Genomic DNA, 18,732 nt, shown 5'->3' on the forward strand with positions numbered 1-18,732 from the left:
ATTGGCCGACATGCTGACGTTGGAGTCTCTGCCCGGCTTGTACGTGCTATACCTAGGTTCGGGCAGTTGAATCTCGTTTCGCAACTTCTCCTTCCCGTCTGGGACACGGTTCGCGAAGACCACGCGTACCGCTTTGTAGAGGAAGTAACGTCCCTTCGACGGGCAGCAGATGTGCAAATGCACTAGATATCGCAGCATCGGTCGGTCATTTGGGTCGTCGCTTGTGCTTATGGCCGCTTCAGGTCGGTCCGTGCCAAGGTTCTTACGGGATGACAGCGGCATGTCAATGATGGGCCCGGCGGAGTAACTGCGCTGACGGATGAAAGTCTTCTGCCCTGGTTCCATGTCGGACAGGTCATATGGCACCAGGAAGAGCTTCACAGCCGTTTTGTTCGGATTCTTGATAATAATTTGCAGCTGTCCCTGCTGCGGTATGCGGTAGCTTCCGCCAGGTGGCGCCCTCGGCGAACCTGAACGGCGCTTGTCCTTCGCCTTGCGCCTTCGCTTTGCGTGCGCATCCGAAGCCGAGCCGTCTTCGCGCGTGCGTGAGTCGGCTCGGCTGCCGTCGTCACTCAATGCCCGATAAAGCTTCTGCCTCCGCTTCTCAGGGGAAGGTTCTGTGCTGGGCAAGTTGTTCTCGAGGTCCACTAGACCCACGTACGGACTGGGTTGATCGGTGACTTTCGCTGCGCAGCCATAGCTGTAAAAGACTGCTGGGAACGGCACGGTGACATGTGGTGGACACCGCAGGTTGGCCTTGCAGTTGCCCTTGCCTAGCACGCCAATCTGCGCCACAAAATTGAGTGGCTTGGACGGAACAGTAGACATGCGTCCGCGTAGTATAGACTCTTCATATGATCCTACCATGGGCGCATGGTGAAGAGCTGATTCTGCAAATGATGGCCTTCGTGAGCCTGGTGCTGGCGTGTGCGGCAGACTGTGAAGCGAGTTAATTGATCTTCTTGGTTGATGAGCTTGGTAGTGGAACGTGTGCTCTGCGCGTAGTCTAGGTGGCTGCCGAGATGCATGGTGCCGTGCCGAAGCTGGATATTCAAGCGCTGAGTAGAAGTCTTGCATTGAGGTGGGCGAGAAGGTATGCCTACGTGACTTGTCCGGACTTCGCGAGCTACGTCTAGGCGCTGGCTCGGGTGTGTCTGGACGCGAAGACTGCACAAGCGGACTCGTTGGAGGCTTGTACACGAAGCCGTTGGCAGGGGAGGCTGCGGAGGTCGCCCGCGAACGTGCCGGCCGTGCGTGACTTACACCAGGCGGAGAGGGTAGTCTCGATCGCTCTTGCCACGCTTGTCGGAAGACGGCAGTTGGAAAGCTAGGATGCCAAGGCGCTACAGGCGATGTTGATAGTGACGGCACTGCATGGTCGTTGTGCTGTCCATCACCGAAGTGCTGAAACGCAGATGTTGAGTCCTCTTTATCGTGGAAGTCTCCGCGATGCAGTGCCGATCTTGGCCTCTCAATTTCTAAGCCGATGCTCTCGTTCTCGACATGCTTGCCAGGCGATTGCGGCCGATCACCGGGTACCGTCGAAGAAGGCTGAAGCGTTGGAGAAGAACGTCGGAAGCCATCTTGACTTTGCAGCCGTTCAAGCTCAGGTGAGGTAGGCCTGCTTTCTCTGCTCTTGATCTTTCTGATGAGCTCTTGTCGATCTATAGATGGCTGCTTGCTGCTGTTTGCAGGCGTCCGCAGTCTCCCAGTGTAATACGGATTGAAGACAGCAGTCGGACTGTCTCTGCCGGTCTTGCCGCTTGAGCCTACGTTCTGCTCTTCCCCAACGTCTCGTTCGCTGTTTACACTCGCGTTTCTGGAGGTCCAGCCATCTCGCTGTCCGGCAGGCCCATTATAGATCGCCATGAGCCCGCCACCAGCGGTGAGTGGAGGGTGGCCTTCTCAGCAGCCGTATCAAGTTCGATCGAGATCGAAGCGTCTCACAGATGCACATCAACTTCGCCAGCATCCAAGAGTGGGACTCAACCACCTTCAGTCGCAGCAGACTCTACTGTCGCTAGCCCGAAGTGCGGGAGACGTAAAGTCGTTTCAGGTTCACTGGTCCCGATAGGCGCTATTGGTAGCTTGGGTGATAAAGCCAACTTCCAATAGCGAACATCTTAGGCATTCGTGACTTCGGACTTGTGTCAGAGTTGTAGGGAGGAGTTAGAGTGATCATCCGGGTGCCCAGCAAGGTGGTAGGAGTCATCTGACGTTGTTAACGCCCGTGCCCGTGCCCCATGTGGGCGGCGCCAGTGTGTTCCACTCTTGGAAGCATGCAAGCTCGCCCAGATGCGGAGGTGTGAAGGCAAGAGCCAGCCACGAGACGAGGGTGGAGTGGCGCTTGCAACCTCGAACTTTACAAAGACTTTTCGATACCACATCCATATCAATTTGTGGCATAGTGATGGCTGAGAAGCGGAAGCGTGAAGACGGCGCAAATGTGCCAGACTACAGACCGGGCAAGAAGAAGCAAAAAAGAGGCTTCATCACTGGCCCAGCAAATCTGCCTGATGGGCCATACAAGCGCAAAAGTGCGATCCTGCCTTCTGGCATATACGAACCGTATACTGACATGTCGCAGCGCAAAAGCTCAAAGACACGCTGATCAAGCAAGCGAAGATCAAGAAGGACTATGCCAAAGTCAAGAAGCGAAGTGGAGCCGTCAATGATGAGCGCTTACCAGTACCTGCATCTATGCAACATGCGGCTACAGCAGACGAAGCTCAAATTCATGAGGAACAAGTATTCGAACGCCGACCGAAGACTATCGTTGTTACCCATCCCAAGCGAGCCAAGACCACGAAATCCTATGCTGAGGACAAGAGGCTGCGCAAAGCGAACGACGAGAAACGCCTACCGGTACCAGCTGACGAGCACGACTCAGCTACTACCAAAGACCACCAAGAACAGGTTGCCAGACATGAACCATCAAGTTCCGAAGCGGGACCAGAACCCAGCACAGCACCACATCCCGACCGCCAGACGCTCATAGACCGACAACAGACTGCTCCGAACCTAGATTCCGCAGAAGTCGGCGATGCCAGCGCAGATTATCCAGCACGCAGAGAGCGGCGACCCAGACATCAGCCCTTCAAGCTCGAGCACGAGCAAGCACTCCGCCGCAAGGCCGAAGCGGAAGAACGACGCAAAGCTCGCGAAGAAGCTCTGCGGCAAAGGCAGACTAAACTGGAGGAAAGGGAGCGTTTCCGCAGAGCAATGGCCAAAGCACGCTCCGGCGGACCGAACGGGCAGAGGAAGTTGGGAAGGGAGAGTAAGGTGCTGCTTGAGAAAGTTAAGAGGATGGTCACGGGTGGCGGCTAGTCATAGATGGTCGCTTTATCTGACAGTGCCGATGGACAGAAGGACAGGTACAGCTATGCCACCGCTCGTTGCAAGCCAACAGAACGCAAATCTGAGGATCATGCTGTGACCCCGCGCAGCAGATCAATCACTTTCAGTCGTCCTCAACCTCCTCAACGCGCGGGCTCAAGCCCTGGTGCTCTCCTGCTACAACACCACTTACTTGGATAGCTGCCGCGGTCGGCGCATCCTCCAGGGGTGCTGGCTGCTGAGTCTTAGTAGCCGTGGTGTCTTCCGATTTCGCAGCGGCCTTGCCACTCGATTTCGGCTCACCCTTTTCGCCACCCTCCGTCTTTCCGCCTCCTCGCGCTTCTCTCTTTGCCTTCTTCCGTTCCCTCTCCGCCTTCTTTCTCCGCTTGATCGCCTTCTCGTCCTCGTGCCATGCCCAGAGCGGCTTGAAGCTGTCAAAGAAGCCCACATCCTCGAACAGATTCGGGAACAGCCACAATCCTGGTGGTGTTGCGAACATCGTCACCACGAACAAGATTAGCCGGAAGATGGCCATGGCGAAGAATAGACCGAGCAGTCCTAGCATAGCCATACTCAGGTACCAGACTCCGAGACGTAGATAGTAAGGCCAGACAGGGAAGAAGACCACCGTGAGAATGCCAAGGAGTGCAAGCACGGCGTAGAGCTTGTTCTTCCACTGCGAGCCTTCATAGAGCCAGACGTAGTAGTATTCATCGCTGGCCTCCTGCTGAGGCTCTACCTTTACGGTCCACAAGCCTTTGACGCGCTTCTTCTTCGCATGATTGTGGCCTTCATGTGGGTCAATCTTGCTGACACGGAGCGCGAGTAATGACATTGGTAGCAACTTGAACGTGTTTTCTGCCGTGACTCGGTCCTTCACTTCCGGTAGAAGAGGATTCTTCTTGCGTGCCTTCTCATATGCGGGAGAATGTAGAGCTCGGATTGCACGCTTGACCTTGAACATGTCTTTCCGCTTCTCCTGAAAAATGCACGTTCTTAGCTTGAGATTTTGGCCTCGTAGGAACTTTGCAACAGCTAATGCTTCTGGTTTGGGTGGCCCGGGTTGGATGGGTACTTGCTGGCCGGGTTGTGCACCACCGGGCTGGCCTTGACTCTGTGCCGCTTGTTGCTGCTGCTGCATTTGTTGCTGCATCTGCATGCGCTGTTGATGTTGCTGCATCGCTTGCTGCTTCACTCGTTCGATGTACTGTGGGACGGAGAGGCCGGCCTTTCTCGCCTCTGCTGCTATCTGCATCTGCATCTGGCGCATCTGCTCTGGTGTCGGTTGTTGACCGGGCTGAAGGGGCGCCATAGGCCCGCCAGGAGCGCCTGCTGGCATTGGTTGTGCCATAGTGTCTGTGTTTGGCGGACGGTGTATGCTGCTTGCGAAGCAGGTGTGGGCGTTGTTGGAGATCACAGGTGTTCATCGACAGCTTAATTCTAACACGTGATACGCCAAGACTTCCAACCAGCGGCCCCTTTCCGCTCCGCACAAGGCCCTCACTCTTCGAGTTTTTGCGGTGGAAGAAGCGAATCCTTACAACGACCAGCTTCATTCAAGCGCACCATCTTCAACAGTCGAGAAAGGCAGACCACCTTACCCTCTAGCCATGGGTAAGTATCGCCTTCTTGATCAATGGCTCCTCAGCGTGTCCTACAACATCTGAGGCGGCATCTCCAGTTACCTCGCCTTTGCTGACCATGCCGCTCTCATCCAGCGCCAAAGCTCGACCCCAATGAAGAGAAGATTATCCACCTCCGCGCCACTGGCGGTGAGGTTGGTGCATCCTCTGCGCTTGCCCCAAAGATCGGCCCGCTTGGTCTGTCGCCGAAGAAGGTCGGTGAAGACATTGCGAAGGCGACGGGTGACTGGGTATGCTTCTCTTGCTCAATTGAAGATGGCATCGCTGAGAACAGGTATAGAAAGGTCTCCGCGTAACCGTTCGCCTCACCATCAAGAACCGTCAAGCTGCTGTCTCCGTCGTTCCCTCGGCTTCTTCGCTCGTCATCAAGGCGCTCAAGGAGCCGCCGCGTGACCGCAAGAAGGAGAAGAACATCAAGCACACCAAGTCTATTCCCCTCGATGAGATCATTGAGATTGCACGAAAGATGCGCCACAAGTCGATGGCCAAGGACCTGAAGGGCACAGTGATGGAGATCCTCGGCACGGCGTTCTCAACTGGCTGCCAGGTCGACGGTCGGAGTCCGAAGGCGGTGCAGGAGGACGTATTGTCGGGAGAGATTGAGAGTACGTTGCGACTCCGACTAGGGAGCGTGCGGTGTGAGAAATTGCTAATACTGTACAGTTCCGGAGAAGTAGATCTGCTGACGACCGTAATCACGATCCGCACGAGCATCTGCACGGCGTTCGGCGTACGACAGCTGTGTACACACATAGCACGAACCTGCAAGGTCATTCGACGAGCATCTTTATCACACCATCGTCCCCTTTCCTTGTGATCATTTCTACACCGCAGCCTTGCGCAACTTTGCCAACACTCCGGCCTCCGCCCCGCTTCTCCGTGGTTGAGGCCTATTTTAGTGCAAAGGAGATTGAATACTTCTCTGACCACTTACTCACCGCACGATCGTCGCCTTACAGGCCGTGGTTTGGGTGGTCCATGGATTTCGGTCTACATTGCGCACCCTTATAGCACCAAAGAAATATGGCCGATTTTACCGCAACTTAAGGATATGGCGGGCGGTCTGCATATGCCTACGGTGGACCTTGCGAGCGTGCCGTAAGTCTGCAAAGCGCGGAAAACAGGGCCGTCAGAGATTCGTCGTTATGCATGCTTGTGTATTGAACGATATAGGGCACGATTAGGCTCGGCTGTTGGATGTTTGTCGGATGTTCTTCCACACGGTCGGTGATCATTGTAAGCTTACTGTGGACCTGTTCCAAGACTAGGACCAGGTCAAATACGGGTACTAGATCTGTTGCCAGGTGCATACTCTGACAACATACGCACTTTGATGCGGATCGTGGACTTTCCGAATAGCGAGTCCCGCAACTCGGCTTCTCAGTATGAAGCATTATCCTACGTTTCGGGTGACTTGCAGAACAGACAACCGGTGGTCGTGAACGGCGTGCCATTGGGAGCGACTCCGAGTCTGCGGAGCGCGTTACGCCATGTCCGCTTGTCAAGCCAGAAGCGGACGATCTGGGTCAACGTTATTTGTATCAATCAGTGTGACATCGAAAAGAGGTCCGTAATGGTGTCGAAAATGGATGCTATATACAGCACTGCGTCTAGAGTGATCCCTTACTTTAGAAATCGGGCTGAGCTCGCCGAGCTTAGAATGCTTGTACTGCAGCGGCTAGCTCGAGCTTACCAAAGGAGCGTATGGCCTGGAAGGAGTTACTCGATCACATGTTGCAGGCAGCACAAGATGATGTGCTGAGCAGGCATTGGTTCGAGCGTTTGTGGGTACTTCAGAAGGCCGCTCTTGCACACAAATGTCATCATCAACTCTAGAGTACTCAATCTCGGGTGGGAAAGTCGCACGGCGCTGATTTTGCAGTGTATGCGATCCGTCAAGGTGGCGATTCTCTCTCCTTCGTGGCGCGAAGCGGGACTACGAGACGTCAACCAGGACCCAGTCCTACAGCCTCGCCCAATGCAGCTTAAATGCGGACACCAAGCAGGCCAAATCTTGAGCCGAGCATCCCTTGCCTGGCCTGCTCGATATCGCCTACGAAATGCGTCACCGTCGTGCAACAGATCCACGGGACAGATGGTACGCTATCCTCGGCGTAGCGAGAAAGAGTATTCCAGATTTCGAACTCGCTCGCGTGGAATACCCACAATCGGTTGAGTGCGGTTAACACGATCATGCCCGTGCGCGCCACTGCATGCAAACCTGCCCATATTACCAACATCGTTTTCGTCAGTGTGGCCGCCTATAATGGAGGCTACATCATTCGCCGTCGCATTAGTGTGACCATGAACATTGTGTCCATTTCGAAACCCTCCGCCTTAAGGTCGAAAGCAGAGCCCGCCCGGATCGCATTGTAAACTCCGCCGAAAATGGGTCCTTGCAGATGCAGCCTTCGCGCCTACGCGGTACAGAGACGTAGACTACGTTCTACGGTAAATTGAAGTGGCCGGTGTAGTAGGAAGTCGTTCGACTGCATCCTGGTCTGCTCGAAGACATGTAACATTTCAGAACTCGAACGTCGTTAGCCAATGCTGATTCAGCCAAAGCGACCTTTTCTCGGATCAATGCAGGCTCTCTCGGCCGCGTAAGACGAATAACTTCCCCTTGCGCATGATTAAACGTAGTAAGAAAAATGGTACGTGTCGGAGCGAAAACCTCAAAGTCCGGAGGAAGGAGCGACGTTTCCTGCGCAGGCCTTGCCAAGAGCGCGGGAATATGTGTCAGTTGCAGCCGACTGGCTTAAGGGCAAGCAACATGAAGCGGCTTACCCTAGTCCTGGGACCGGAGTGTAATCACTGCTCAACCACAACCGACACGCATACATGATTCACGGCCCCAACGCTGGCACTTTTGGTGTCCACCTTAAGATTGCACACTACTTCGCGCCACAATCCGTGTGCTGCAATTCTGAAAGCGGACGATAAACCCGAGATGGCATTGCAGATGGCCGCCACTGAACCTGCGGATTGCTCGACCGCTCCTGACCCTATGACACAGCCGCCCGCGACAAGAACATACCAAACAAAGTATGGCAGCAAATACTCAAGACCGCGGTATGGACACCGCCGCGATGTCGGTACAACGAGGCGCACAACACTCATCTCTCGATGCGGCTGAATCTTCTGTTCCACTTGGCCAGTACCATAACCGCTGCGAATATGTACTACACTTACCCAATCTTGGACAAGGTCGCGGCCAGCTTTGAGGTCAGCTATGAACGAGCATCATTGATTCCAACCCTCCTCCAAGCAGGCTATGGCACTGGCATCTTGTTCATCTGCCCACTGGGCGACAGCTTGCGACTGCGGTTTTTGTTGCTGGGTCTGATCAGCTTCACCATGGTTATCTGGGTAGCGCTGTGCTTGACACACAGTTTCCGAGCATTCTGCGCTCTCAGCTTCATTGCAGGCTTTACTACGGTTACGCCGCAACTCATGCTTCCCTTGGCAAGCGGTCTCGCACCTCCGGCTCGCAAAGCGGCTGCAATCTCCATCGTGTTCTCCGGCTTGATGCTCGGTGTCTTACTCCCGCGTGTGCTCTCTGGTGTGGTGACTGAGTTTGCTCCGTGGCGGACCGTGTACTGGATTGCCCTCGGTTTGCAATGCCTGCTCTTTGTCCTTCTCTGGATTTTCCTGCCAGATTACCCGTCCATCAACACAAACGAAATGCCCTATGTGCGTTTCTTATGGAGCATTGTCGAGGTGGTCTACAGGCAACCGGTCCTGGTTTATGCATGCATCATGGTGTTCTTCTCGAATGCCGCGTTTGCCTCATATTGGACTACTCTCACTGCGTTGCTTACTTCACGCCCCTACAATTACTCACCTTTGCAAGTCGGACTATTTGCGCTGATCGGTGTGGCGCCCTTGCTTCTTGTGCCGCCCTACAGTCGGTTCGTCATCGATCGCTTCGTACCCACATTCAGCGTCACACTTGAAATTCTGTACGCCATGGCCGGTGTCCTAGTCGGTGCATTTACTGCTACCCTTAGCATTGCGGGTGTTGTTATCCAGGCGCTAGCACTCGCTTCGGCGTTCAAACGGCCAGCGTCGCATATCGCGCGGCCATATATGCCTCGCTTCCGTCTGCGCGCAATCGCGTGAATGTCGCGTACACAGTCAGCGCATTTGCTGGCCGACTAGCCGGCACGAGTATTGGCAATAGGCTGTACGCACAAGGCAGGTGGACTCGTAGTGGATTGTTTAACATTAGCCTGCTAGGGGCAGCGTTGATCTTAGCGCTCTCGCGAGGTCCCCGGGAGGTACGTTGGATTGGATGGAAGGGAGGACTCAGTGTACGAAGGAGTGATCTGGAATGAACCTTTAAGTGTAGAAGAGTAAAATGTAGGAACTCTTAACTGAACGATTCCTTTATTATACGGGAGAGCTTGTATGGAAATTTCTAGCTATCCTCGCTGTAGTAGATCGGGTTTGTCTTGATCAGCCGACAACGATTCTTGTTTGTCAGATAAGTAGTAATGGCTCCCTATATACTTCTTTGTTACAAAAACCTAGACAGAGTCTATCACGTACTAGCATTACCGTCAGAGGCATGCGTGACATTGACTCTTCCACTGTGTTATCGATGTCTTAGGGATCATACTGCTCAATCTTGGCAGATTCCTCGACCACTTTCACAGAAGTCTTCTCATGCCCAACATCCGACCCGTTGACACTTGCCTTCCTGTCACCAGCAGCTGCGTCGTCGAAGATCAGCGCCAGCTCTTCCAAAGTCGGACCCTGCGTTTCGACGAAGCAGAAATAAACGATGAAGAAGATGATCGTGACCCAGACGCAGTAGTATATATAGAACTTCCATCCCACTGCAGCAATTCCAACAGGATTGACGTAATTGCCGAAGATCTGCGCCGCATAGATCACCAGCAACACCAAAGCCCACATTTTCGCTCGCAGAGTGTACGGGCAAATCTCAAGTGGGTAGAGCGCAACCATGTTAAGCCAGGCGATGGAGTAGAACGTCTGGAAGAGGAAAATGCAGGCAATGACGACCCGGCCTGCGGTGACAGAGTTTCGCTCGCTGTACTGCTGGGCACAGATCGTCCAGACGATGAAAACGACCATTGTTCCACCAGATCCAAAGAGGAAGAAGGTTCGTCGCGGGAAGCGATCAATGAGAGCAGCGACTGCAAGGGTGACAATGTAGGACCAGAGAGTTACCATGCCGTTGATCAAGGTGGAGTCGAATGACGAGTTCAGGCCAGTATCAATCAGAATACTGGAGAGGTAATTCGAGACAAGGAGGTTTCCAGTCGTTTGCGAAAACACTGCAACGCAAATGCACAGCCCAATGCGTTTCCAGTTCGTCCTGGACCTGAAAACCTCACGCCAGGTGGTGTTGGCTTCCGCGTCCCGAGCAATTGCTTCCTTAATCTCCGCGAACTCGATGTCAACGAGTGGGGAGGCGGGATCTCCATTACCATGATACTTGATTAGAATCGCTTTGGCTCGCTCCTCGTGACCATGAGCGACGAGCCAGCGCGGCGACTCCGGACAGAACCAGATTAGAGCCAACTGATAAGCCGATGGCAAGATCTGGAGCAGGGTCGGAATCTTCCACTGCCATTGGTTGTTCATCTTTGCAACACCAAAGGTGATCCAAGCACCCACGACGTACCCAAGGTAGATAGAGGTATTGTAGAATGTGCCGACCGTCGCTCGCTCCTTCGGATGGCTGAGCTCTGCGACCAGGACCGGAGCACCAAGCTGTACGGTCGAGACACCGCAGCCAAGGAGGATCTTGCCGCCAATGAACATGCCCAGGTCGCTGGCCCAAGTTTGAATGAGGGCGCCGATGACAATCAAAAGTGCACCAATCACAGTGGGTGCCCTCCGACCAAACTTATCGCCAACCCAGCTCAGGAGGACCAAGCCCACGACGCCGCCGATGCCGGTTGATGCGCCGAAGAATCCAAGAGTAGAGCCGGTAGGGTGGTTGAAACGATCGAGCCAAACAGGCAGGAGTTGCATAGCGTTCGTCATAGACTGTGTATTGAATGTCAGCATCTCAAACTTTGGTAGACATGTGAAGCCTACGCCGTCAAATCCGCTGGCCATGCTGGACAGCAAGGATGAGGTAAGGAGGAAGTAGAGAAGGATGCCATTCTTGCGAGCATAGAAGGGAGGCAGCTGTTTCAGGTCGATGGCTGATGTGATATGCTCGGTGGCGTGAGCAGCAGCGGGAGCCATGTTGCATAAGGGGGTTCGATGCTTGACAGTAAAGGTTAGAAGAACATAGAACAGGCGTGGTCGACAAACGACTTTATATATCTTTCAACCATATACCCTCTGAGGCATCGGCTGAACATATCTCCACTTGATCCCGCCAAAGCTTCCAGAACCTTTGAGCCCCACAATGGCGGGTACATGGGGTGAAATGGGAGATGGCAATAGTTTTGCACAACTCCGTCAAGGACTGTGGAGCTTTGGCGCCCCAGACTTCCTGGATAAAGTATGGTGGAGTGGCGGAGTTATGGCCACGCGAGGCAGCCGATTTCTCCGGTGTGATGTGGAGTTTCCTCTAATTCTCCTGATGAAACTCCGGTTGACGAACTGGCAGCAGCGCTGAGACACGGCACCTATTCGAGCGAGAAACTGTCTTAGAAGTCGCGAAGAGTTCTGAGGAACTTGGATTTGAGCTGCTTGCGCCGTCGAGTTCAACTTCTTTATCTCCGACACCATCTCGAAATCTTTTGCACCGCTTTTCGAAAGCCTGCGTTGAACGATCCATTCTGGAACTCTTTAACGATGCAGACATACAACAACCCGATCATCTCGGGTTTTGCGCCGGACCCATCTGTTGTACTTGTTGACGGCACATACTTTCTCGTAACGTCGTCGTTCCACATATTTCCTGGCATCCCGATATACGCATCGAAAGACTTGCAGACATGGGTACAAATTGGTGAGTGATCTGGAGAAACATGCTCTCAGAGGTCAGGCTGAACTCGCTGGTAGGTAATGCGATCAATCGTCCGGAGCAAGTAGATTTGACCAACACAATCACGAAAGCGGTCAAACTGCACGGTGGGGAGACAATGATTGGAGCTGGCGGCTTGTTCGCACCAACTATTCGTTATGATCGCGGCACCTTCTACATCGTGTGCACGAATGTAAGTGAGGAGGGCGATGACTTCGCGGCCGAAAACTTCTACATCAGCACGACCAACATTTGGAAAGGGGATTGGAGCGACCCGAAGCCATTGAACTTCAAAGGCATTGATCCCAGCCTATTCATAGACGATGATGGGAGGGCATATATCCAGGGCGCCTGGCGTCTGGATAGAACAGAGCAGCCGTACTCGACTATCAAGCAATATGAGATCGATCTTCACACGGGCCAACAGCTGTCCGAACCCAAAGAGCTGTGGCAGGGGTCGGCTCAGGTCTATACAGAAGGACCGCATCTATACAAGAAGGACGGCTATTACTACTTACTCGTCGCGGAAGGCGGGACGTTTGAAGACCATATGATATCCATTGCGAGGTCTAAGGATATCTTGGGGCCTTACGAGAACTGTCAAGAGAATCCGATCTTGACCGCAGCCGGCAAGCCTGATGAGCTCGTACAGGATACTGGCCATGGTGAGCTGTTCCAAGACAGCGAAGGCCAATGGTGGGCAACCGTCCTCGGAGTACGGAAGGTGGACGACCGTTATCCGCTTGGGCGAGAATCGTTCCTGGTTCCTGTTGACTGGCCCGAAGGTGGGTGGCCACGAATGCCTCACCCGCAGCTCCAATTTCAACGCCAAGCATGCGGAAGTCGAGCGAAATGGGCATGCTTGCCACAGAAGCTACATGTCGATGATTGCCACATTCGGACCCCAAGCATGAATCTCTACCGCCGACAGAGTACATCAGTCAGCCTGCGACCAACAGATGCAACCCTTGCTGTGCCTGTAGGTTCTGCATCCTTTGTCGGTAAGCGTCAGCGGTCGATCAACGACAAAGCCACAGTGAGCCTTGTTTTGGCCGAAGCAAACCTTGGGAAGCCTGTTGTTGCTGGACTGGCTGTCTACAAAGACGACTACAGGAGCGCTTCCATTGCAGTCGACTTTGGCAAAGGCACCATCATCCTTCGACAACGTCGCACAAAAGACGCAGCTCAGCCTCCCGAAGAGGTTGATGTGAACCAGACAGTGTTGTCAGATCATCCTGGTGACAAGATTCAGCTTGGGATCGATTCATGCCAGACTCATTACACCTTCCAATACCGCGAGGATCCATCCTCGCCATGGACGGTACTCGGCTCGGTTGACACTCTCGATCTAACCTGCCGAGACTTCACAGGAACCATCTTGGGTGTGTTCGCTCACAACACAACTCTGCAAAATTTCGAGGGTGATTGGGTGACGTTCAGTCATCTGACTGTAACCGGACAAGACCAAAGTCAAGTCCTGAAGCTATAAGATGTGTAGTGTGTCTACGCGACTGAATGACAAGCATGGCACTGTCGATGTCATTAGCTGTCGGAGAATCAAGCATCGCAAAGCCTTAAAGTCGTTGGTGGCATCACGGAGGGCCAGTGTTGAGCCGCTGCCAGAGAGTGTCCGAAGCCTTCGAGTCCAGCCTAGTCAATATTCCGAGGACTTCTTCAAGATTCGACTTGGCTCTAGCTGCAACTGAAGTATTGACAGTGTTTTCGGACAACTCTAGAAGGATGGCACCGACTTGTCGGATTTTTTCAACCTGAGAAGACTGTTAGCGAAGACGCAGCGATAGTGGTCGACTTGGCCATCATACACATGGTTCGGCATTGATCTGCAAGGCCTCGAAGGGCGCAGTACGAAGGATCGAGATTGCGTGCCGCGCGAGCTCAAGCTTGTGCAAAGCGAGAAGCTGTGGCTCTTGGCTATATCCGAGCATGTCTGCGTGCCCAAGCTTAGCTGCTTCCACCACAATGATCAGATGTAGGCAATGATAGGTGAGCATGACGTTGGCATGCTGTATCCAGTGGTAATGCTGGATGTAATCAATATCTTCTGTTCCCATATTGGGAGAAGTGGACTGCCAAGGCCTCACAATCCATTCAGGCATTTCATCCGTGAGGCTGTGGAATACACCAAGACTTCCTGTAATAGATGCGCGCTGGACCTGCGACACACCGACGGGCTCTATCGGGTTCTCGTTATAATCGCCGAGCGATCTCAGCTTGCTTAACACCACACAAGCGCAATCGAAGATGCGCGCAATGAGATTAAAGCCGGTGTTAATATGACATGCGATCCTTGCCGGGTCGTGATATCCTCGGCTATCCAACAGGCTGTTGTGATCCAGTGGTAACGGCAGGACGTTGAAGGGTTGTTCGAGGTTGGAAGAGCTGAATGCAAATGGCCGGCCGTTCAGTATCGCAGCAGACTTGTCTCCGGTGTTAAGTTGCCAAAAGACGCTACGTCTTAAATGGCTTTCCATCGGACTGAGTCCGGCCATTGATGTCTCATCGTAGACACGGAGGTCCTGAGCCATGCGGATCGCCTCGCCAAGGATATACCAAGCGAGGCGAAGGTGCCCCGCAGCGTGAACGCAGCACGAATGGAAGTATCGAATGATGACAGATGTTGCGCAAGGTCTGTCTATGTCTGGGTCCTGAATAGAATGGAGCATCCTTCTAGATGCGGCTAGGAGGCATTCTGCCGCATCTCTGAGGCCTGCAGGAAGGAGATGGCGCGGGACGTGACTTGCCACTTTGGCACCCGCGGCGGTCAGTAAGGCCAGAGCTCTTTCAGCAGATAAAATGCCGCATGACATCTCCACAACCTCGCTGGTCCGGGCAAGGTTTGAGAACAGGATCGAGCTTCCGGGATTGGGGTTCTCGGGAGACACTAGAAAGGCCGTGCCTTCGTGCGAGCCGGAGCTCAGAGAGGCTAAATCCAGCTTAGACGCCACGAGTCTAAGCAGACCCTCGCTCACCAGAGGCGTAATCGGGAACAAATGGCGCATATACAGGTCGACACAGGTATTGAAGTGCTCGACTATGTGGTTACTACCCCAGATGATGGTGAGCTCCCTCCAAAGATCATCGCAAATATTCGTGCAAATAGTGCCGTGCGCTGGGATAGTCCCTGACGCCGACCGTGCAACGGAGGCATCTGAACCCGGGGAGACTCCTGCGAGCGATGTCTGCTGCGCGTGCGACGCGAAGAGAGTGATCGACTCTACGGGAGATAGTACCGTCCTCGGTCGGCGGCGGGGACCCCGTTTCTTGCTAGGCAGGCCAAACGAGCAAGCGTCGCCAGTTGCGATGCAGCTCGAGCACGTCGGTAATGCGGCATCACACTACCAGCATCAACACACCTCCAGCTCCCATGACAGAGCCGCCACGTACCCTTACGCGACGCCGACGGCAAGCATCGCACGCGCGACTAACGATCTTGCGGCGTTGTGGTTGCATGGCCGATTGGTGACCCAGGTGTGGACTGATATCGCTGGTGCCCGGAAATTCTGGCGAAATTGGAGAAATGCAAGGAAGAATAGGAAATAGGCAAGGAGTAATGTGAGGAATAAGCGTCCTATGCCCGGTGTCAGCTGGCGCGAACCTTGCCAAATGCGGGGCTCAGGCAGCGCGCTTAGGGCTCGGTGGTACGTAGCCGAACTCATTGCCGTACTGCGGACGGGCTAAGGAGAGTAGCAACTTTTCTTACACAGAGTAGCAAATGCAGCTCGGTAGCTTCTATCTTGTCTTCTATATATATTTCAAGCCTGTTGACAAACAAGCCGGCTTACAAGCAAGCCAAGCTCAGTGTCTCGGACTGGCTAGCGAATAAACTGAGCCGTCAAATATGGCAGGCAAGCCACCTAAGCTGAAGGCATGCGCGGCTTGCTCCATAATTCGAACCAAGCATTGAACGGCTTGCCAGCAAGCCAAGTTGAAAGCCCACAACGGCTGGCTTGTAGGCCAAGTTGTCGGTTAATTTGGAGCAAGCTAGCCAAGCTGAGAGGTTCGGCTTGCTTGGCTTCTTCATAGACAGGTGTGCTTGAGTGTGCCCCAACAATCCACTTCGTCCTGCGTATCCTCCACCCACCTTCGCGAGTCTGTTGACTGTGGAAAGCTGCAAGAGAGGCAATGCCTGCAGGTGCTGCCACCACGGCCAAGCAAGGAGAAACTGACGGCGTGGACGAGGGCGAGAGGTGATGGCGGGGCCGAAGGCGGAAGGTGATGGCGCGGACGAAGGAGGACGGTGATGGCGTTGACCGAGACGGGTGTTGATGGCGTTGACCGGAATGCACGCATGTGCGAAGGCAGAATCGGCGCAGAGATCATGCTGATAGTCCTTCTAAGCAAGATATAGGCGTCGACACGAGTGCGGTTCGGAAACAGGGCATTCGTACGAGCGGTTTCAGACGGCGGAGACGCTTCAGCATTCAGCCCTAGAAGAGAATGCAAGCATTCAACAGATAGTCCTCGAACAGGCAGATATGCATTGGTGGCATATACTTAAGCTCCGCAATTATCCTGCCAATATAGCCTTGAAGTACTGTCGTCGTGGAGGTCAAACTTGCTGGTGGTAATGCGCCGCGGTCGCATAGTCGTAAAAGGTGGTAAGAAGTCTTCGGAATGACAGCGTGACTTCGAAAGTATAGGGAGAGCTCTGTACCAAGTGCACAGGCTATGCGATCAAGGTTGCGACTGTCCCACTATAGTTGATGGCCGGCTGACGGTACTGCGGCTCCGTTTGTAAAGGTACTACTGGAGTATGTTATTGGAAGCCCCCGGACTGAGTGAGGAGGTCTAATAGGTCTATCCGCTTCTCTGTACCAAGTGCGCAGGCTGTGTGATCGAAGTTACGACTGTCCCACTATGGTTGATGGCCGGCTGACGGTACTGCGGCTCCGTTTGTAGAGGTACTACTGGAGGATGTTACTGGAACCCCCCGGACTGAGTGAGGAGGTCTAATAGGTCTATTCGCTTCTTTGTACCAAGTGCGCAGGCTGTGTGATCGAAGTTGCCACTGTCCGATTAGTTGATGGCTGGCTGGCGGTGGTCCACTGCGACAGTGTTCGTAACGATATCACCAAGACATATCACCGTAGGATATCACTAGGACCCCCGGACTAAGCATGTAGGCTTCATAGCTCTACCCGCTTCTCTGTGCGAAGACCGGAGACTATGCGATAACAATTGGGTATGTCCGGAGCAGACGAAGTTTGGCTAGCGGAAGTGTACTACGGTAGTGTCACTAACTATGCCGCCGGCGCCAGCGGCCGGAAGCTTGCTTGAGAAGGGGCATAGTGTTGGGATGCTCTACGCACTGCTCAGTGCAAAGACCGGAGAATATGCGTGCCAGTTGGATTTGTCCCTCTACAATCAATGTCTAGTATATCAGCCTTAGCCCAGCAGTACCTACCACCAACCCCACCGAGAGAGGCCACTCGACGTTCCCGTACAAGTGAGCCACTCTAAGAGCTCTGAGGGATGTCCAATACACAGTTCCAAGGTTGCGCGCTCAGAGTCGGACTATTCCTCTGCATCTAAAGCTTAGCGCATAGTGACTTGCTGTACCAGCCCTGCCGCCCACGCTACTGCCAAATAGCAAGACTGACTACGACGACATGCCTATAGCACAAACACACCGCGAGTGCACTTCCCTGCTTTCCGGGTGTGATAACGGACATGACAGCACCAATCATGTGACTTACCTTATACACAGCCGGGAGGCACCAAGAATTTGTTATGTACTAGTAACAGCATATGTCGCTTTGGCTAGGCAAGGGCTGGCCGCGTAGCTACAGTTTTGGCTGTAACCGAACGGTAATGCATCTCTGTCTCCTTGCGCAAGGGAGTGTACGCTAATAGAAATGCAGGTGATGCCGATGACAAGGCCGATACCACGGCCTACCGACGGTGCAGGAGCGCCGTAAGTCTTCGCATAGTATGCCTCTCCCGCGAAGCTAATCACGTATTTCATCGTGAATAGCGAGAGCACTTGACAACATGCTGCGACTAGCTAACAGGCGCCGCCAATGAGGAATTCCGTCTTGAAAGAGTTGTACATTGCTATCGTTAAGGGGCTCTTGCTGCTAGCCTTCTTCCGCTTCTCGAAGTTCTCCAAGTATGCTAAAAGGACCCCAAACGAAGCTCGTAGGCGGCGAAGCGCATGTATTATACTGCATCACTACGAAAGACTAGCGTCCACTACTACGACTATTTTTATAAGGGTTGCGAATCAGAACAGTCGACTAAGCCCGAAGGCTGTCCTACGTTCGGCATTGTACGCTCTTGTAGTATACGTGTTTGCAGCATAGGCAGAGGCGCCCGTACGCGACTTCGGAACAGTATAAGACTAGGTAGAAGCGGACAGATCGGGCTGCAGAATGTAACGAGCTGTTTAGCGACTTCTTTACTGCTGCACTTTGCAATGTGCCCGTCGGAGACGAGCGCACGTTGAGAGGCGACCACAGCGTACTCGCAACTCGTTCATCCGTCGTAATAGGCCCCGGCGGCGGCCCAGCGAGCGTACACGCAGCCCGGATAAGCATAAGATTGTAGTTCCGAAAGTAGGGAAGCGCTTAGCAGACCCCGCCGAGGCCAGGGCAAGCTTTGCAGTGTAGTCCCATAGGCGAACCCGTAGCGAGCAGGAAAGGGGTTGAAGTCATAACTCGGGTTAGGGTTAGGGTTAGGGTTAGGGTTAGGGTTAGGGTTAGGGTTAGGGTTAGGGTTAGGGTTAGGGTTAGGGTTAGGGTTAGGGTTAGGGTTAGGGTTAGGGTTAGGGTTAGGGTT

At 53.7% G+C, this 18,732-nt stretch overlaps 11 protein-coding genes across 11 annotated transcripts; 6 read left to right on the top strand and 5 right to left on the bottom strand.

Annotated features, from left to right (window-relative positions):
* Positions 1–18: 18 nt before the first annotated feature.
* On the bottom strand, positions 19–1,518 carry BAUCODRAFT_43863 (uncharacterized protein; the record flags this gene model as incomplete). Its single annotated transcript, XM_007678013.1, has 1 exon — positions 19–1,518. A coding segment is annotated over one exon (1,500 nt), but the record flags the coding sequence as incomplete, so codon positions are not given.
* Positions 1,519–2,410: 892 nt separating this feature from the next.
* Positions 2,411–3,327, top strand: BAUCODRAFT_122825 (uncharacterized protein; the record flags this gene model as incomplete). The annotated part of the gene is made up of 3 exons (XM_007678529.1): positions 2,411–2,537; positions 2,588–2,659; positions 2,873–3,327. 3 exons carry the CDS (start codon positions 2,411–2,413, stop codon positions 3,325–3,327), a joined length of 654 nt encoding a protein of 217 aa, XP_007676719.1.
* Positions 3,328–3,460: 133 nt separating this feature from the next.
* Positions 3,461–4,648, bottom strand: BAUCODRAFT_69926 (uncharacterized protein; the record flags this gene model as incomplete). The annotated part of the gene is made up of 1 exon (XM_007678084.1): positions 3,461–4,648. One exon carries the CDS (start codon positions 4,646–4,648, stop codon positions 3,461–3,463), a length of 1,188 nt encoding a protein of 395 aa, XP_007676274.1.
* Positions 4,649–4,946: 298 nt separating this feature from the next.
* BAUCODRAFT_122827 (uncharacterized protein) lies at positions 4,947–5,656 on the top strand (the record flags this gene model as incomplete). Its single annotated transcript, XM_007678530.1, has 4 exons — positions 4,947–4,950; positions 5,055–5,209; positions 5,260–5,584; positions 5,643–5,656. 4 exons carry the CDS (start codon positions 4,947–4,949, stop codon positions 5,654–5,656), a joined length of 498 nt encoding a protein of 165 aa, XP_007676720.1.
* A 605-nt stretch (positions 5,657–6,261) lies between these two features.
* Positions 6,262–6,600, top strand: BAUCODRAFT_48213 (uncharacterized protein; the record flags this gene model as incomplete). Its single annotated transcript, XM_007678025.1, has 1 exon — positions 6,262–6,600. A coding segment is annotated over one exon (339 nt), but the record flags the coding sequence as incomplete, so codon positions are not given.
* Positions 6,601–7,389: 789 nt separating this feature from the next.
* Positions 7,390–9,395, top strand: BAUCODRAFT_492365 (uncharacterized protein). The gene is made up of 3 exons (XM_007678531.1): positions 7,390–7,494; positions 7,545–7,633; positions 7,996–9,395. The coding sequence occupies exons 2-3, from the start codon at positions 7,609–7,611 to the stop codon at positions 9,099–9,101; spliced, it is 1,131 nt and encodes a 376-aa protein (XP_007676721.1). The 5' UTR covers positions 7,390–7,494; positions 7,545–7,608; the 3' UTR covers positions 9,102–9,395.
* A 14-nt stretch (positions 9,396–9,409) lies between these two features.
* Positions 9,410–11,087, bottom strand: BAUCODRAFT_34267 (uncharacterized protein). Its single transcript, XM_007678006.1, has one exon. The coding sequence runs from the start codon at positions 11,070–11,072 to the stop codon at positions 9,588–9,590; it is 1,485 nt and encodes a 494-aa protein (XP_007676196.1). The 5' UTR covers positions 11,073–11,087; the 3' UTR covers positions 9,410–9,587.
* Positions 11,088–11,762: 675 nt separating this feature from the next.
* On the top strand, positions 11,763–13,706 carry BAUCODRAFT_90204 (glycoside hydrolase family 43 protein; the record flags this gene model as incomplete). Its single annotated transcript, XM_007678157.1, has 2 exons — positions 11,763–11,919; positions 11,973–13,706. The coding sequence occupies 2 exons, from the start codon at positions 11,763–11,765 to the stop codon at positions 13,421–13,423; spliced, it is 1,608 nt and encodes a 535-aa protein (XP_007676347.1). The 3' UTR covers positions 13,424–13,706.
* Positions 13,707–13,751: 45 nt separating this feature from the next.
* Positions 13,752–15,405, bottom strand: BAUCODRAFT_24566 (uncharacterized protein; the record flags this gene model as incomplete). Its single annotated transcript, XM_007677825.1, has 2 exons — positions 13,752–15,290; positions 15,340–15,405. The coding sequence occupies 2 exons, from the start codon at positions 15,403–15,405 to the stop codon at positions 13,752–13,754; spliced, it is 1,605 nt and encodes a 534-aa protein (XP_007676015.1).
* Positions 15,406–15,735: 330 nt separating this feature from the next.
* On the bottom strand, positions 15,736–16,722 carry BAUCODRAFT_34270 (uncharacterized protein). Its single transcript, XM_007678007.1, has one exon. The coding sequence runs from the start codon at positions 16,273–16,275 to the stop codon at positions 15,973–15,975; it is 303 nt and encodes a 100-aa protein (XP_007676197.1). The 5' UTR covers positions 16,276–16,722; the 3' UTR covers positions 15,736–15,972.
* Positions 16,723–17,883: 1,161 nt separating this feature from the next.
* BAUCODRAFT_492446 (uncharacterized protein) lies at positions 17,884–18,306 on the top strand. Its single transcript, XM_007678532.1, has one exon. It carries the CDS (start codon positions 17,976–17,978, stop codon positions 18,255–18,257), a length of 282 nt encoding a protein of 93 aa, XP_007676722.1. The 5' UTR covers positions 17,884–17,975; the 3' UTR covers positions 18,258–18,306.
* Positions 18,307–18,732: the final 426 nt, after the last annotated feature.

Source organism: Baudoinia panamericana (genome assembly GCF_000338955.1).
Source record: "Baudoinia panamericana UAMH 10762 unplaced genomic scaffold BAUCOscaffold_6, whole genome shotgun sequence".
In the NCBI taxonomy this organism is placed as follows: Eukaryota; Fungi; Ascomycota; class Dothideomycetes; order Mycosphaerellales; family Teratosphaeriaceae; genus Baudoinia; species Baudoinia panamericana.

Excerpts from the sequence above, each read along its gene's own strand:
- BAUCODRAFT_492365 (XM_007678531.1), top strand. The coding sequence starts at position 7,609 with ATGATTAAACGTAGTAAGAAAAATG. Across the intron at positions 7,634-7,995 it reads TAAACGTAGTAAGAAAAATG|CCGCCCGCGACAAGAACATA; the intron begins GTACGTGTCGGA and ends CCTATGACACAG.
- BAUCODRAFT_34267 (XM_007678006.1), bottom strand. The coding sequence starts at position 11,072 with ATGGCCAGCGGATTTGACGGCGTAGGCTTCACATGTCTACCAAAGTTT.
- BAUCODRAFT_492446 (XM_007678532.1), top strand. The coding sequence starts at position 17,976 with ATGAGGAATTCCGTCTTGAAAGAGTTGTACATTGCTATCGTTAAGGGG.
- BAUCODRAFT_34270 (XM_007678007.1), bottom strand. The coding sequence starts at position 16,275 with ATGATCTCTGCGCCGATTCTGCCTTCGCACATGCGTGCATTCCGGTCA.